The 17205-nt window shown below is 51.6% G+C and overlaps 1 protein-coding gene across 1 annotated transcript; it reads left to right on the forward strand.

Annotated features, from left to right (window-relative positions):
• Positions 1-5740: 5740 nt before the first annotated feature.
• On the forward strand, positions 5741-16178 carry LOC128400723 (paired immunoglobulin-like type 2 receptor alpha). The gene is made up of 7 exons (XM_053363167.1): positions 5741-5887; positions 7939-8055; positions 10245-10631; positions 12330-12443; positions 12704-12731; positions 14223-14287; positions 15166-16178. Exons 1-7 carry the CDS (start codon positions 5842-5844, stop codon positions 15345-15347), a joined length of 939 nt encoding a protein of 312 aa, XP_053219142.1. The 5' UTR covers positions 5741-5841; the 3' UTR covers positions 15348-16178.
• The last annotated feature ends 1027 nt before the right edge of the window (positions 16179-17205 follow it).

The following is a 17205-nucleotide window of genomic DNA, read 5'->3' on the forward strand; positions in this document are numbered from 1 at the left end:
GGTGCCTACAAGGTCTTTTCATAGTGGGCTGTATATAAATTTAATTAACAATAACAAATAAATACATTTATTAATGAATCAAACATATTTTATTATTATTAATAATAGCTGTCTCCTGATGGCCAAGGGTTAAAGAAAAATAGGGGTCGCTGCTGCAGCCCATGCTTCACTCGAGGGACTTGCAGTCCTGCAAGGTCTACTTGTGGGTCAGGAGGAAAGCAAGAAACTGCAGCCAGGTATATAGAAAGCAGGGCAGCTAGTAAGCCTGATATTTATTTTGCTGAGGTGGCTTTCGAAATTCCAGGACACTTGCTGTTGCTCAGAGAACCACTCCAGTTCACTCTGTGCATGAGGTCTTTGGTTTGAGTTCCATTCACAAATAAGCTATTCCATTCATTAAACTATTTCCATTCACAAAACAGGACTCAGCCCGTGTCTCCACTTCACTGCCTGCTGTTTGACGGACAAGGTCGCTGTTGCGCAAGGGGGTCGCTGTTTCTTTAACTGTTCAAGGACAATGGGATGCAATTCCCCCCCAAATGTTTTTTATTAGTTTTCCAAATTATTACAAATCAAATTGAATTAATTTAATACAATTCCTTAAAATCAGGTTTTCCGCTCTGGTTCCAAGCATACGATCATCATCATTTCCTCGCATTAGCGCATCATTTCTTATTTAGAGTCCTGTTGACGTCGTTCACTTGCCGTTAGACGTTCTTCCAGCTGGCTGCTTTTCCCACCTTACAAACAGCACCTCCGTTACATCTTTAAAATAAGTAATCCCTTTCACGCGTGTAGTCCTTCATGTACATTGTTGTTCCAGACCTGGTGTGCTGGGAGAGTTCATTACAGTGGTACCTCGGGTTACATACGCTTCAGGTTACAGATGCTTCAGGTTACAGACGCTTCAGGTTACAGACTCCGCTAACCCAGAAATAGTACCTCGGGTTAAGAACTTTGCTTCAGGATGAGAACAGAAATCGTGCTTCGGTGGTGTGGCAGCAGTAGGAGGCCCCATTAGCTAAAGTGGTGCTTCAGGTTAAGAACAGTTTCAGGTTAAGTATGGACCTCAGGAACGAATTAAGTACGTAACCAGAGGTATCACTGTACTATCTTCCATTATTCAGTTCTTTGCAGTGTTTACCTGGATGGTACAAGGTCAAATTCTGTTCCTTCCGCTGTTTACAGACTAGCGTATGAGCTGCAGCCATAAATAACTCACAGAGTGCATCTCCAGTCTCTGCCATTAAAATTTTGCTCTGGAGTTCTTCCTCGGCAAACAGAAACAAGATTTTTTTCTCAAATTCAGCCTCTTTGCCAGATCTGTTCGGCAGCAGTTCATTCTTTTTTCACTGTGTTGCTCCATCAGCGCTCCTGGTCCAGTCCAGGAATAATTTTAAATAAAGTCCATTCAGCCTCGGTTGAGGGGGAGAGCATAGTAAAGACTTGTTAAGTTCCTTAGAAAGGTAAAGGTACCCCTGCCCGTACGGGCCAGTCGTGTCCGACTCTGGGGTTGTGCGCCCATCTCGCTTAAGAGGCCGGGGCCCAGCGCTGTCCGAAGACACTTCTGGGTCACGTGGCCAGCGTGACGAAGCTGCTCTGCCGAGCCAGCGCAGCACACGGAAACGCCGTTTGCCTTCCTGCTAGTAAGCGGTCCCTATTTATCTACTTGCACTTAGGGGTGCTTTAACGAACTGCTAGGTGGGCAGGTGCTGGGACCGAAAGACGGGAGCTCACCCCGCCGCGGGGTTTCAAACCGCGACCATGTGATCGGCAAGCCCTAGGCGCTGAGGTTTTACCCACAGCGCCACCCGCGTCCCGCTAAGTTCCTTGCTGAGCATAAATCAAAAGCCTCTCCCCCTTTTCCGAAGTAACGAACAGAATAGCACAACAGCGGCTGCACACGTCTCTTTCATTTTGCAGGGGAGGACAAGAAGAAAAGAGACAATTTGAAACCCATAAGAAAGCACAAAGCCCCTTGTCCTCCCCTTCCTTCCCAGGCTGTTGTCAGGATTCTCAAACTTCAGAGGAAAAAAGATTCAGATGCCTTCAAAGAGCCAAGCCCAGTCCTTTTGGCAGCTGAGTGATTGCAGCCCATTAGCATAATTTGGTTCAGGAGCGCCTCTTGATTCGTGCCAATTGCCCAAATTATAGAGGAAGCAGGCAGACCCGGGCTTGAGCAGCGCAACGGGGTGCAGGGAGTGTGGGATGTAAAACTGCAGTCAAGCACAACATTCCTACAGTGGACGTGTCAGGGAATCTTTTGTCCCACTCAGAAGAAGACTTTCAGTTTCCTCCTGAGCTGGGACAGACTTGAAGAGGACGCGGCCTGCTGTTCTAGCATGGAGGAGCCCACGGCCTCCATGTTCGGATCCGTGTGTCTTCTCCATTTTGGATGTTGCTGTGTGTTCGGAGAAGCGACTGCTTAGTCACAGTCACTCAGGACTCACTTCTTTATGGAATAGTTCTAGTTGTTATGTAACCTCAGCCTACCTTCAGGGATATGTCTGTGAACCCGAATGAATCTGTGAGTAAACTACTTTTATATTACCGTAACGTTAATCAGATTCTTGTGTTTATTCTTTTTAAGAGGAATTAGAAGGGTGGCGCTGTGGGTTAAACCACAGAGCCTAGGACTTTCCGATCAGAAGGTCGGCAGTTCAAATCCCCGTGACGGGGTGAGCTCCCATTGCTCAGTCCCTGCTCCTGCCAACCTAGCAGTTCGAAAGCACATCAAAGTGGAAGTAGATAAATAGGTACCGCTCCGGCGGGAAGGTAAACGGCATTTCCGTGTGCAGCTCTGGTTCACCAGAAGCGGCTTAGTCATGCTGGCCACATGACCCGGAAGCTGTACGCTGGCTCCCTTGGCCAATAAAGTGAGATGTGCGCCGCAACCCCAGAGTTGGTCACGACTCCTCAGCTCGGGAGCAAGGTGGCACCCTGGGGCCACCTTCCCACAAATGCTGCTGGGGGGGGGGTTGAACTCCAAAGTGGAGGCGGCGACAGCCCTTGCCCTCATCTGGAGACCTTTCAGGTTTCCTGGGCAAAGCAAAGGGCGAGGTTCGGGCTCTCCTTCGAGCTTTCATAAGCCCAACTTGGGGTGGTCCTCGGACGGAGGCGTGTGGCAAACCCAGGAGCCACCTCCGGGGCTGGTGGGTATCCAATGTTGCTGCTTTTAGTTGACGCAATGCTTGCCTTGCCCAGGACACTGGCAACCCGTGCTATGCCACTGCTCAGGGGAGCCCGTCTAGGCCAGCCTCCTGCTCTCACAGTGGCCACCCAGATGCCCCAATGGGAAAACCTGAACACAAGACCAGCTCTCCTGTCCTGCTGTTTCCAGAAGGTGGCATTCAGAAGTTTTGCTGCCGCTGACTGTGGTGGCAGAGCAGAGCCATCCTGGCTAGCAGCCCTCAATAGCCCCCTCCCTAATAATAATAATAATAATAATAATAATAATAATAATAATAATTTTTTATTTATATCCCGCCCTCCCCAGCCGAAGCCGGGATCAGAGCGGCTAACAACAATAAAAGTAACGCAGCATTCTAAAACCAATTCATTCTAAAATCAATTCAAATCAATTAATGGCAACCATTGGGTTAGAGTTCTGTGAGGATTACAGAAGGAGAGAGAGGGTCAGACTGTGCCTTGGCCAAAGGCCTGGTGGAACAGCTCTGTCTTGCAGGCCCTGCGGAAAGATGTCAAGTCCCGCAGGGCCCTAGTCTCTTGGGACAGAGCCTTCCACCAGATCGGGGCCACGCCGAAAAGGCCCTGGCTCTGGTTGAGGCCAGTCTGACCTCCCTGTGGCCCGGGACCTCCAAGATGTTTTTGTTTGAAGACGGTAAGGTCCTCCGTGGGATATACCAGGAGAGGCGGTCCCATAGGTACGAGGGTCCTGGGCCGTGTAGGGCTTTAAAGGTTAAAACCAGCACCTTAAACCTGATCCTGTACTCCACCGGGAGCTAGTGCAGCTGGTATAGCACCGGGTGAATGTGATCCATGAATTGGCCCAGTCCTCTTTCAAAGCCATCTGAGCTGGTGGCCACCACTGCTACTGGTGGAAGGGAGTTCCACAGTCTGCACTGCGTGAAGGGTTTTGTTTCATCTGCCCTGAGTCCTCCAAGATCCAGCTTTGTTCAATGTCTGCAGGTTCCACTGTTATGGCACGAGGTGCCAGGCAAAGTTTCGTAATTCCACTCTACCCCCCTCCCCCGCAGGCTGGGAGGCTTGTGCCATGGGGCCTCCCTCCCTCCCCACCCCTCTTCAACTTCCCCCTTTCCTCCCCCTGGGCTCAAGTCCAGTTGCACCATTGCCTCAGAGGAAGGAAGGAAGGAGGCTGGTTCTGTGGCAGTGAGTCAGGCGTCTGGGGCCACCTCGACTGCCCCCTCCTTGCCCCCCCCCCGGCACTTTGCTTGTGTCACTGCAAAGGAGGAAGCGGAAACATCATCTGTAGCATTGCAAATACTTAAAAGCTGATGGGCATTTTGATGGCATCAGCAAGCATTGCAAGGGATCCTGAGAACAATATCTGGAGGGTACGGGGGGGGGGTCATGTGTTGGCTCATTGTGGCAGGATCAGGCCAAAGAGGGATTCTTGAGCTGTGGTTCTGGCATTGCAGGGGGCTGGACTAGATGGCTTTTGGGGTTCCCTTCCAGCTGTGCCGTTCTGTGTCCCTGAATCCCCTTCTCACCTTGCAGGGGGTCCGGCAGATGCCTGTTTGCCTGTTTCTTGCAAGAAGGGGTGATCTCTTTCTTGATTGAAAGCACTTCTGAGAATCTGATCTTTCCCCTGCAGGACAGAAATAAAAACAGCCTAAGTGCGTGGTGCTGTGGGTTAAACCACAGAGCCTGGGACTTGCCGATCAGAAGGTCGGCGGTTCGAATCCCCACGACGGGGTGAGCTCCCGTTGCTCAGTCCATGCTTCTGCCCACCTAGCAGTTCGAAAGCACGTCAAAGTGCAAGTAGATAAATAGGTACCGCTCTGGCGGGAAGGTAAACAGTGTTTCCATGCGCTGCTCTGGTTCGCCAGAAGCGGCTTAGTCATGCTGGCCACATGACCCGGAAGCTGTATGCCGGCTCCCTCGGTCAGTAAAGCGAGATGAGCGCCACAACCCCAGAGTCGGCCACGACTGGACCTGATGGTCAGGGGTCCCTTTACCTTTACCTTTTAAGAGAAAAATGAAGGAATAATCCCAAGAAGAAGAAGAAAAATGAAATATCTGGTTTCAAATGAAGCAGCATTAGCTGCGGAAATCCAAATGCCCACACGCGCAGACTCAGGGCAAAGGGGGCACCTTCACTGGGCAACAACATCAGTCAGTGTTGTGGTGTGAGAGCCAGCTCTGCAGGGCACCGTAGAATGGGAGAGTCGAAAGGGACCCCCAGTGGTCATCTAGCTGAACCCCCACCATGCAGGAATCTCAGCGAAAGCATTCCAGGCAGGTGGCCATCCGACGTCTGCTTAAATATCTCCAGTGAGGATGTCCTTGGCCAAGGAGGTAGGAGCCCGCCTGGTGGGGCAGCCAGGAAGGTGGGGGCCTCATCCATTGCTGGGCTGGGGGGCTTGGGTGCCTTTGCTCAGAGGCCTCTCAGATTTTCAGGCGAGCAACATCCAACTTCCTCCTCCTTCTCCGTTGCCTATCTGCTGGCTGTGGCAACAGGACTTCCCTGTCAGATGGGCTCTGCTGTCGCGCAATCTGCCACCCGAATCTCCAGCGCTCAAGGGAGAAGAGGCTTGCTGGATTTGGCCGTGTGTGGCTCCTGCAACTGCAGCTGGGCTTCCAGGGAGATCTGGATCCTGCTCCCTGAAGCCACCAGAGAAACACCCCCCAGCAAAGGATATGATCCGCCAGGGACTGCTGCTGCTCCTGCTGGTGCTGGGTGGAGGTGAGTGAAAGGGCGAGGCAGCGGCAGGGAGGAAGGAAGGAAGCTCGGGGGGGGGGACAGAAGGGGAGCCCTCCTGGATCAGGCCAAAGTCATCCACCTAGTCCAGAATCCTGTTCTCACGGTGGCTGAAGGAAGCAGGTGTAATAAAAGGAAAACTGCCCTTATTCCCTTATGGGGGACACAAGAGCCCTTAGAGAGTCCTTTGCAGGTTCTCCATCGGGAGGAGAAAAGAACAGAGGCCAAGCAGAGAATATTGAGAAGCAAAGCAGCTAGTAAGCCTGATCTTTATTGAACTGTTGCAACAGGGTGCTCCCCTCACCTGCAGGAGGAGAAGGAGGACGCAGAACCCAGGTGTGGCCCCCCTTATATAGACATTTTAAATTGCCCGCCCTGGAGTCCAAGACCACCCCCAGAAACATCATACATACATCACAGAAAGGGCGGTCTACAACAGAAATCTGAGTGCTGTTGTTTACCTTCTGTCTGGCAGGTTAGCTGTTAATGCTTACTTGATTGGATACCCTGGGGAGCCTGGCCAGTCTTTTGTAATGACAAATACTTAGTTCCTGAGCCAGGTCACAGGCTCACCCTATTCATACACAGACATACCCTTAAGACAGGATTTGTGCAGGAAAAGACAATGGGGAGGCTTTTCCATTTGACTTTGACTTTGTTGGTTTTTGGGGCTCATATTTCCAAAGCTGGCTTCATGGGAGGGAGTCTCAAGTCCTAGTCCAAATCTTGCTGCTCTTCCAATTCCCATCATCATCATCATCATCATCCCTCACCATTGGCCATGCTGGCTCCTAGGAAAGCAGGGCGCTCCTCTAGACCGAGTCTAGACCTTTGAGGTCCATCCAGTCCTTCTTCACACAGCACATACCATATTTTCTGCTCCATAAGACTCACCTCACCATAAGACGCACCTAGTTTTTAGAGGAGGAAAACAAGGGAAAAAATATTCTGAACGAAACAGTGGATTTATGATTTTTATGGTTCATGCTGTGGCCACAGACATGTGATTTGACGGTGAATTTGGGGTGACCCAAGGCAAAAATCCTGAGGCTCTTTGTGGATCCGTGCTTTGTAACCACGCTTTTGCGCCATTGTGGCCCCACAAAACTGTGGATACGTGGTTTTTTTGGTGCAGGCTGTAGTCACAGACATGCTATGTGATCTGATGGTGAATTTGGGGTGACCCAATGCTAAAATCCTGAGGACCCCTGGGCTTTTACCTCCCCCCTCCCAGGCAGCCTCCTTTATCGCTAGCCTCCCTTATCTCCCCTCCCGATCCCACCGATCAGCTGTTTCCTTTCAACACTCCCTTCCCTCTTGTTTGGCTTAGTGTTTTTTCGGCTCCAGGGACCACGCATTCGCTCCATAAGACGCACAGACATTTCCCCTTACTTTTTAGAAAGAAAAAGGTGCGTCTTATGGAGCGAAAAATGCGGGTAGTTAGGCTGTGGAACTCCCTCCCACTGGAGGCAGGGATGGCCACTGACTTGGATGGCTTCAAAGGAGGACGAGACGTATCCATGGCCCTGGTCTGCCTCCATTTGTCAGAGGCAGCGGTGCTTCTGAATGCCAGTTGGTGAAAACTGGGAGAGCGGCTCTTGTGTTCGAATCCTGATTGTGGGTTTCTTATTGGGGCATCTGCTTGGTCCCTGTGAGGACAGGAGGCTGGACCACATGGGCCCCTGGTCTAAGCCTGCAGGGCTCTTGGTATATGTTCTTGAATGATAAATTAGTCCCCTGATTTGCTGTCACAGGACACTTTCGGTTGTGTCCCTCAGAGCCGCCCCTGCTGACGTGTGATGCCATTTCCTTCTCCCTGAAACCACCAAGAGCTTTTGCTACTTCCTTTCCAAAGCAGAAACCCACAAACTTCTGCGTTTTTGGGTCTGGGAAAGAGGAGGCTGAGATATTGGCCATCTCCCAAGATCTCCCCATGGAAGAGGGAGCAGGCTTGTTTTCTCCTGCTCCTGGAGGGCAGGACTTGAATCCATGGCTTCACCTCTTGAATTATTGTTATTCTTATTTACCCGCAACAGGGAGTACGGACTCATCCAGAACGCTGCATGGGGCGGCAGCTGGCGAGAGCAATGGGGCGTTTCAGAGATGCAAGGGCTTGGAACCCGACCCTTCGAGCTGGAACGGATTTGTTAAAGGTAAAACAGCCTATATTGCCTGTTTTGTGATTTTAAATCTCTGCTGTGGCTCTATCACCAAAAGTAAAGGTAAAGGGACCCCTGACCGTTAGGTCCAGTCATGGACGACTCTGGGGTTGCGGCGCTCATCTCGCCTTACTGGCCGAGGGAGCTGGTGTCCAGCTTCCGGGTCATGTGGCCAGCATGACGAAGCCACTTCTGGCGAACCAGAGCAGCACACGGAAACACCGTTGACCTTCCCACCAGAGTGGTGCCTATTTATCTACTTGCACTTTGTCGTGCTTTCGAACTGCTAGGTTGGCAGGAGCAGGGACTGAGCAATGGGAGCTCACCCGGTTGCGGGGATTCGAACTGCCAACCTTCTGATCGGCAAGTCCTAGGCTCTGTGGTTTAACCCACAGCGCCACCCACGTCCGTAGAAACACAAAGGTGGCTGGCTAACTCCACAAGGTCTGAGCTCATGGCATCTAGCTCAAAAATCCTTACTGGGACGTTCACATGGTGAAAAGAAGAGAGAGAAAGAACCAAGAGTTTGATAACTCTTCCTCCCAAGTTGAGGGCATGTGACCTAGCTAACCTGTCAGGACAGCTTACTCTATGATCTTAACCTCTTCGTGCAGTAGAGTTAAAAATGGATTAAAGACTTTCTGATAGATTGGACACAAACAGTGAGGGTTGGACATGTAACATCTAATTCCTTAAAAATCAGCACTGGCACCCCACAGGGATGTGTGCTAAGTCCCTACCTGTATTCATTGTATACATACGATCATCATCTGACCCGTCTACTGCAATTATTAAGTTTGCAGATGACACCACCATAATGGGTTTAATAACAGGTGGAGACCAATCAGTGTATAGAGGGGAGGTCCAGAAAATATCTACATGGTGCCTAGGGAACTACTTGCACCTTGATATCAGCAAGACAAAGGAGATGGTGTTGGACTTTTGGAGGAAGAGAGGAGAACTAGCCCCGCTGTGTGGAGAGAGTCTCTTCCTTTAAATTCCTAGGAGTTTATCGCAGTGAAGACCTTACTTGGAAAATAAATACAACCCAGGTGGTTAATCACGGTGTGGGACGCTGGTTTGACATCAACTGATAGGAAGTGCCTACAGAGGGTGGCGAATACAGCACGAGATATTATGGGCTGTCCCGTGAATCCACTGGATGACATCACTGAAGAACGTTGCCTCAGGAGAGTGAGGAAAATTCTCAGGGATGATTATTCACCCCCAAGCCAGCACCCTCAGGCAGAAGATATATAGAAGCAGGATTAGTCGCACCAACAGGGTAAAGAACAGCTTCTATCCTGGGCTGTTAGGCTGCTGAATGAAAAGATAACAACAGGGCAACGGACTTTCGGGTTTGGTGGGTGTGCGTCAGTAAACGAGGGGAATTAAGACTAAGAGAGCTGAGTTGGGGATGCTCATGTAATCTCACTGTATACAAGTTGTACAAGTGACAATCAAGTATTTCCATTTCAATTAATCAGGTTGGTTATATAAGGCTGGATTTATCCCACAAAAACTCATTGGGAAGGAGCATAAGAACATAGGAAAGCCCCGGGCAGTAGGGGAGAGCAAAACTTTCTCCCACTCTTATTCTCCAGTGTTTTAAGACAGACTAGCTCTGCCCATGGAGGCTCCCTTTAGGAACCATAAGAAGCCAAGAAGCGCCCTGCAGGAGCTGGCTCCCTTGGCCTGAAAGCAGAGATGAGCACCTTTAACTGGACTTAACCATCCAGGGGTCCTTTACCTTTACCCTTTTTACCATTGTGTTTCTGTACAAATAATTTTGAAACTATTACCCTTTTTGAAACTAAGTTGCACTGCCTGTGTTCTCTTGCTGCTGTATGGGAAAACACATGAAAATGACCTTTAAAGACTTTGTAAGTAAACCATTTTTAACTTACCAAACAGGTGGTCTATTTTTATGCTAAGGGAGGTGGGAAACTTTGGGAAGAGACTTAGAAGGAGATATTTTAAAGGTAAAACAGCCTATATTCGTCTGCTGCCTGTTTTGTGATGTTAAATCTCTGCTGGGGCTGTCTCGTCAAAAAGTACTTGCTCCCAAACTTGGATTTATGCCTCCAGAAAAATTTCATTTTCTCCGTTAACCCCAATACTAAAATAAACAGTCTTTTCTTCTGTTTTTCTTTCTTTCTCTCTCTGTTCTGCTTCCTTGGCAGATTGTACCACTTGCTACCAGAAATACCACATCTGGCAACCTTGCCATCTCACGGCCAGGACAAAGGGATCCGTCACCCTGCCCTGCACCTTCAACTACACCTGGAAGGCTCAAGAGACGGCCCAGGTGTATTGGCGCTTAGGAAACTTTCACGGAGAGTTCCTCTTCAACCACACCCACGACCCCACCCACTGGGACACCCACCCGAACTACACAGGGCGCGTGTCTCTGGTCGGGGACCTGTCAAAGGGGCTCGATGCATCAATCCAGATTGAGAATCTGCGGGAGTCGGACTCCAATCTATATTTCTGCTCCGTCTCCATACAGACACTTCATGAAGGTGTGAAGTATTGGCGAAACATCGAGGGGACAAACCTCACGGTCGCAGGTGAGCTGCCCCATCCTCAGGAGGACCCCTCTGTGCCTGGATCTCTCTTGGCCCTCTGCCCCACACCTTTCTCCACAGCACCCCCCTTCTCCCCAGGGCTGGCCCTCTTTTCTGCTTGGTTCAAAGGAGTATGGGGTGTGTGTGTGGCCGTGGTGCCTGAGGCAGACCAGAAAATGGGTCTCCACCCTCCCCCAGCTGAGGGGTCGCAGGGTACCCAAAGGTATTTCAGCACCCGAGGCAGGGAGTTCCGCAAGTGATGCTCCTCCCAGGCTGCAGAAATAACACAAGAGGTTGAGAGCATAGTAAAGGTAAAGGTACCCCTGCCCGTACAGGCCAGTCGTGACCGACTCTAGGGTTGCGCGCTCATCTCGCTCAAGAGGCCGGGGGCCAGCGCCGTCTGAAGAAACTTCCGGGTCACATGGCCAGCGTGACGAAGCTGCTCCGGCACCAGAGCAGCACACGGAAATGCCGTTTACCTTCCCGCTATAAAGCGGTACCTATTTATCTACTTGCACTTAGGGGTGCTTTCGAACTGCTAGGTGAGCAGGAGCTGGGACCAAACGACGGGAGCGCACCCCGCCGCGGGGATTCGAACCACCGACCATGCGATCGGCAAGTCCTAGGCACTGAGGTTTTACCCACAGCGCCACCCGCGTCCCTAGGTTGAGAGCATAGCCGCCTTCAAACATCTGAAGGGTTGCCCTGTGGAAAGTGGAGCCAGCCTGCTCCCTGGTGCCGTTCCGGATGACAGGGCCTGATCCAGGAGTAAACATGAGGAAGAACTTCCTGAGAGTAAGAGCAGTTTGACAGTGGAAGAGACTCACTCATGAGGCCTCTCCTTCCTTGGAGGTTTTCTATTATTAAAGGTAAAGGGACCCCTGACCATTAGGTCCAGTCGTGGCCAACTCTCAGGTTGGTGGCGCTCATCTCGCTTTATTGACTGAGAGAGCCAGCGTACAGCTTCCGGGTCATGTGGCCAGCAGGACTAAGCCGCTTCTGGCGAACCAGAGCAGCGCATGGAAACGCAGTTTACCTTCCCGCCGGAGCGGTACCTATTGATCTACTTGCACTTTGATGTGCTTTTGAACTGCTAGTTTGGCAGGAGCAGGGACCGAGCAACGGGAGGTCACCCCGTCGCGGGGATTCGAACCGCCGACCTTCTGATCGGCAAGCCCTAGGCTCTGTGGTTTAACCCACAGTGCCACCCGCATCCCTTAACCAGTTACTACCGTAGGCAAAATACGATCAGCTTTCATTCCCAAAGCTTTGGACATTCAGCCTTTCACCCAATCTGGCCGGTGTACAGTGCTTAAAGGTTTCCATCTGCTAGAAAGGAGCCCTCAACCCTGCCTTCCTCTGAGGTTTTTAAACTGAAGTCAGATGAGCACATGTCAAAGGGCCTTTGGCTGCGAGTCCTTCACTGCAGCGGGTTGGGCTGGATGACCTTTGGGAGTCCCCTCCAACCGTACGATTCTCTGTTTCTGCAAGATGTTGCCTCTTCTCGGGCGTCTGCCTCTCTCGGCCTAACGCTGACGCCCAACTCAGGGCGCAGGGAACTGTCTTCACCTGGGGGCAGCTAGGTGTGGGCCCCCCTCCTCAGAAGAAATGCCCTTATGCCTGGCCACTGCAGTGGGGAGGGTGCTTGGGGGTGCCCCCTGCTGTTGCCTCAACCCCTGCTTTCTCTCCCCCCACAACCAGGTCCTCCAGTGCCAGACCCCCCCAACTTCAACCTTGTGGGTCTGGCGACCGGCGGGGCAGTTGCTGCCGTTGCTGTTGCTCTGGGCCTGCTGGCATTCGTCGCCTGGAGAAAAGGTACGGGGGCTGTTTGGGGGGGGCAGGGAGAAGGTCGTGGCTGTGCCAGGGGCCGGCACTCCCTCTGACCTGGCCCTCCAGGTGGGGCTTCTTCCCAGTGTGGCGATGTTTCCTGCATCTCACCTGCGCAAACACCTGGCACCCCAGCCCTGTGAGGCTCAGCCTGGGCCAAACCACTGCCCCCACCCCATTCTCCAGGGCTCCCCCCCCCCAGGAGCTGCTCTCTCTGAAGGACATTTTCTCCTCTCTGTTCCTCCCAGGTTGCTGCCCAAAGTGTGCCCCAAGGAGGTGAGTGCCTTTCCTGCCTCCTGCTGGTCTCCTTCCTAACTGCGGGGCGGGGGGCTGACTGTGGCCCTAGATTGGCTCTGCCATGGCTGGTGACCTGTGGGCAGGACATCCTGTTAATGGAGAAATCTGAGGGCTCCCTTGGACAAAAAAACAAGGACCCCAGCCAGGAATACCAGAGCGAAACAGCAGCCAGTCGGCTTGGTCTTGATTGAAGGCTGTCGCCACAGGATTCCCACCTGCCACCAGGTGGAACAAGATGGAAGCCCCAAACAAAAGAGAACCCAAACTTTTATTGGCTGCTTATCCCCATGTTACACCCCCCCAAAACTACATCACTAATACATCACGGTTACATCATGAAAGGGGAGGTCTGGTGGCAGGAATCTGAGCATCCTGGACCCCTTGCCCTCCACCAAACAAAAAAGATATTCACATTTCCCTGTTTCCCAGCCAAGTGAATCCCACCCTTTTGTCTCCATCTGGGTTTGTTATTTCATCTGGAATGGCTACCTGTCTGGCACTCAGGTATCAGGATGCCAGGGATTATCCCTCAGGCAGAGGGGCTGCTGAGGAGCTGAGCTCACAGGTCTACAGTGGTGCCTCGCAAGACAAATGCCTCGCAAAACGAAAAATGCGCAAGACGAAAGGGTTTTTCGGTTTTTGCGTTGCTTCGCAAGACTATTTTCCCTATGGGCTTGCTTCGCAAGATGAAAACGTCTTGCGAGTTTGTTCGCTTTTTTCTTAAAGCCGCTTGAAGAGGCGCAGTTGTGACGGACCGTGCTTCGCAAGACGAAAAACATCGCAAGACGAAAAGACTCGCGGAACGAATTAATTTCGTCTTGCGAGGCACCACTGATATGAATTTCTGAAGTTTTCCCAGTGAGCCAGTACAGAGATCCATTGATCAGTGAATTCTTACATTTGGTATCGTGCAGCAAAGACCCTTTGAATAGGCAGGAAGAAACTGTGATGAAGTGTTTTGTGCATGATATCTGCCGGAGGGGCAAACACCCCCACCTATACATAAATTCCTGCAACAGCCCTGTCTTCCCTCTCTTATATCATAACAATGCAGTAATCTCTCATTCCATCTGTTGCTCAGTTCAAATTCTGCCCACAAATTCATCATTCTATAACATTTCTTTGCATAGACCGAAAAAAGCTTCCATTCATCCACGAAACAATCATCATTTGGTTCTCTTATTTTAAGTTGTTATGTTTTCTGATTCAAGGCTGCTCATCATCCCTTTACCAATTATTCGTTCTTCTTCGGTGGGAATTTCTTCATCTTTCCATTTCTGGGTATAAGGAATTCTAGCTGCTGTAGCTACAGGCATAAACAACCGTTTTAAGCCTGGTGGTGAAAATCTGCCTCTTTCCTTTTACATCAGTTATTCTTTTGAATTCAGTCCTTCTTGCAAGGCACCCCCTACAGCCCCAGGGTGCTTCGAGGGGGGGCACCCATGTGACCACCCAGAACTTTTCTTGCAGGAGAGCTTCACCCCAGAGCAAGGAGACGCCAGAGGAGAGAGAATACGAGGAGTTTCCCATTGAAGGTGAGCTGGGGTGGAAAAGCAGGTAAAGGGTAAAGGGACCCCTGGCCATTAGGTCCAGTCACGGCCAACTCTGGGGTTGCGGTGCTCATCTCGCTTTATTGGCCGGCGTACAGCTTCCGGGTCATGTGGCCAGCATGATTAAGCCACTTCTGGCGAAGTAGATAAATAGGTACCACTCCAGCGGGAAGGTAAACGGCGTTTCCGTGCACTGCTGTGGTTCTCCAGAAGCGGCTTAGTCCTGCTGGCCACATGACCCGGAAGCTGTACGCCGGCTTCCTCGGCCAGTAAAGCGAGATGAGCGCCGCAACCCCAGAGTCGTCCGCGACTGAACCTAACAGTCAGGGGTCCCTTTACCTTTAAGGTGCTACTGGATGTTCTTTAATTCTTTAATTTATTTCGACTGCCTCAGACCAGCACCTACCTGAATCTCATAATGCTGTAACTCTGGGCATACCGTGAAGCAGAAAATTCAGGGCAGATAAAAGGAAGTTGCACCTTCGTGCAGCGTGAAGTTAAACTACGGAACTCCCTGCCACAGGAGGGGAGAGTTGCTCTTGTAGCCAGGCCCCGCTTGCAGGGTTCACTTTGGATGCTGGACTAGATGGGCTGGTCTCTTGTGGCCTGATGCAGGTAGCCAGGCTGTTCTGATGTTCTTGTGGAACCTCCATGCCCAGGGGCAGTCTACCTCGGTTCCTAGGTTCTTGGGGGTATTTGGCCACTGTGAGGACAGGGTGCTGGGCTTTTCCTCTGAGCAGTCTCCTCCTCTGCCCAGGGCCTTTCTGAGCTGCTCTGCCACTGGAGGGAGGAGGAGGAGGAGAAGGGTGATATTCTGTTCCTCTTTCTAACCTGCGTTGTCCCCCTCCCTCCTCCTGTTCCAGGTCCAAAAGCCCCCCCTCCTGCCTCCCCCCAGCCTCCTCCTCGCGCCCCACCGCCGCTTGCCCCCAAAGACTCCGGCGGCCTCCTGTACGCCGACTTGAACTTGGTCGGAGGCAGAGGCAAGAAGAAGATGTCCGAGGGAGGAAGGGGCGAAGAGAGCACCTATGCCATCCTGCGCCACTGAGAGGGGGCAAGGGACGACCGGGGGGGGGGCACTTTCCTTGGCTGCCTCCAGCCCCCTTCTGCCGCCAGCCTCCTCCTCTTCCGCTTGCTTCTCCCTCTCCCAGGTGGGAGCAAGCGACCTCCCTTGCAGGATCAGGGCCCTGAGTGGATGGCCTTCAGGCTGCAAGGGGAACCTGCTGCAGCCGGCCTGCTCTGCAGGGGTGTCGTAAGGAGCCCTGAGACAACCCGGGGGGCGTACTGTAAACGCTCCCTCCTCTGCTCCCAGCCCACTGCCCCTGAATAATGCCCGAACGAATTATTGCAACATGGGATCACAGCGGCAAGAGATGCGCAGAGAGGGAAAGACAGCTCCGTCAGTCGAGCGTGAGACCCTTGATCTCCAGGTGGTGGGTTCGAGTCCCAGGTGGGGCGGAAGATTCCGGCACTGCAGGGGGCTGGACTAGATGATCTTGATGATCCCTTCCAACACCGCGATTCAATGACCTATGACTTATTATTATTGCCCCCTGTGGAAGAACGGTTGCTGAAATTAAGGGATTTGGCAGAGATGGCCAAGTGGACTTTCTGAATTAGAAGGGAAAAAACATTGTTGGATTTATGAATGATTGGAAACCCCTTACGGACTTCCTGTGCAAAAAAGGAAAAAGAGCTCTGAAGACTGAAAAGTTTGGTTTACGGAAAGTAGGAAATTTGCACGTTGTTATGGAGTAAGAGGTCTGCAGTTTTTAAAGCTGATAGTTAGAATAAGATTACCAGACGTCCCCGTTTCCCAGGGACAGTCCCCAGATTTACAAATCAGTCCCCATACAAAATCCATTGAAGTTGAAAAGTGTCCCTGCATTCATTGAAAAAAATCTGGTAACCTTAAGTCTTTGCCTTTCCTTTATTTTCTTTTTGTTGTTGTAGTAAAAAATAGTGCTTGCTATTAGATGTTGATTTCTGTATGTTGCTTTTTCTTCCGTTTTTCAAACTTTAATAATAATAATAATAATAATAATAATAATAATAATAATAATAATAAACAGCTTCGGAAATAATAATAAATAATTCCAGTTGGTGGAAATCAGCAGTGAGGAGAGTTGCTGCCGCTGTTGCTGCTCTCTCAGGTCCTCCTCCTGTGAGTGCAGGATGAAGCCCTGGCGCTTTTCTTGAGGCCAACAGAGAGCAGGGTGCCCAACCTCTCAAAGGAAAGGGGCGATTTTGGGGGCTAAACCACCTTTCTACTTGCATAATAATAAAGTCCCAACGGGTTCGTGTGTCTCCATTCCAAATATTTGCAGAGGTGAGGACTGACCCAATAGGGTGGCATTATGGGATGGAATGATGGGAGGGGGGGCAGGGGAGTACTGCATGATGGGGCACCTGCTTGGCCACTGGGGGAGAGGCAGGGGGCATCTTGGGCCTGATCCTGCTGCTGCTGCTGCTCTCTTCCCACATTCAAGACACCACACCTCCCTCTGGGGCAGAGGCAAGTGGGGACACAGGTCGGCTGGGAGGGGGCGTCGTGTGAACTCATGGCAAAGGAGTGCCCCTGAGCACGTGCAAAGTGATTCTCTGGAGGCTGTGCCTGGGGTGGCTTCCTTTTTCGGCCTGTGTCCCCTTTAACTTGCTGGGAAGGTGGCGGAGGTTTCTAAAAGAGGCCGGAGGGCCAGGCCACCTGCGAGGGATTCGTCAGCTGCGTTGAAGTGGGGCTGGACTAGATGGCCTTTGGGGTCCCTCTCAGCCCCACAATTCTAGGGTTCCTTAGGCCCCTGAATAAAAGCGGCGTTTCAGCTTCCGAGCCCGCCCAGGCTCGCCCTTCCTTGCCGCACCCCAGCCCGAAACAGCCTGCCCGCCTCCCAGGCGCAAATCCAACCGGC

This window comes from Podarcis raffonei, chromosome 13 (assembly GCF_027172205.1).
Source record: "Podarcis raffonei isolate rPodRaf1 chromosome 13, rPodRaf1.pri, whole genome shotgun sequence".
NCBI lineage: Eukaryota > Metazoa > Chordata > Lepidosauria > Squamata > Lacertidae > Podarcis > Podarcis raffonei.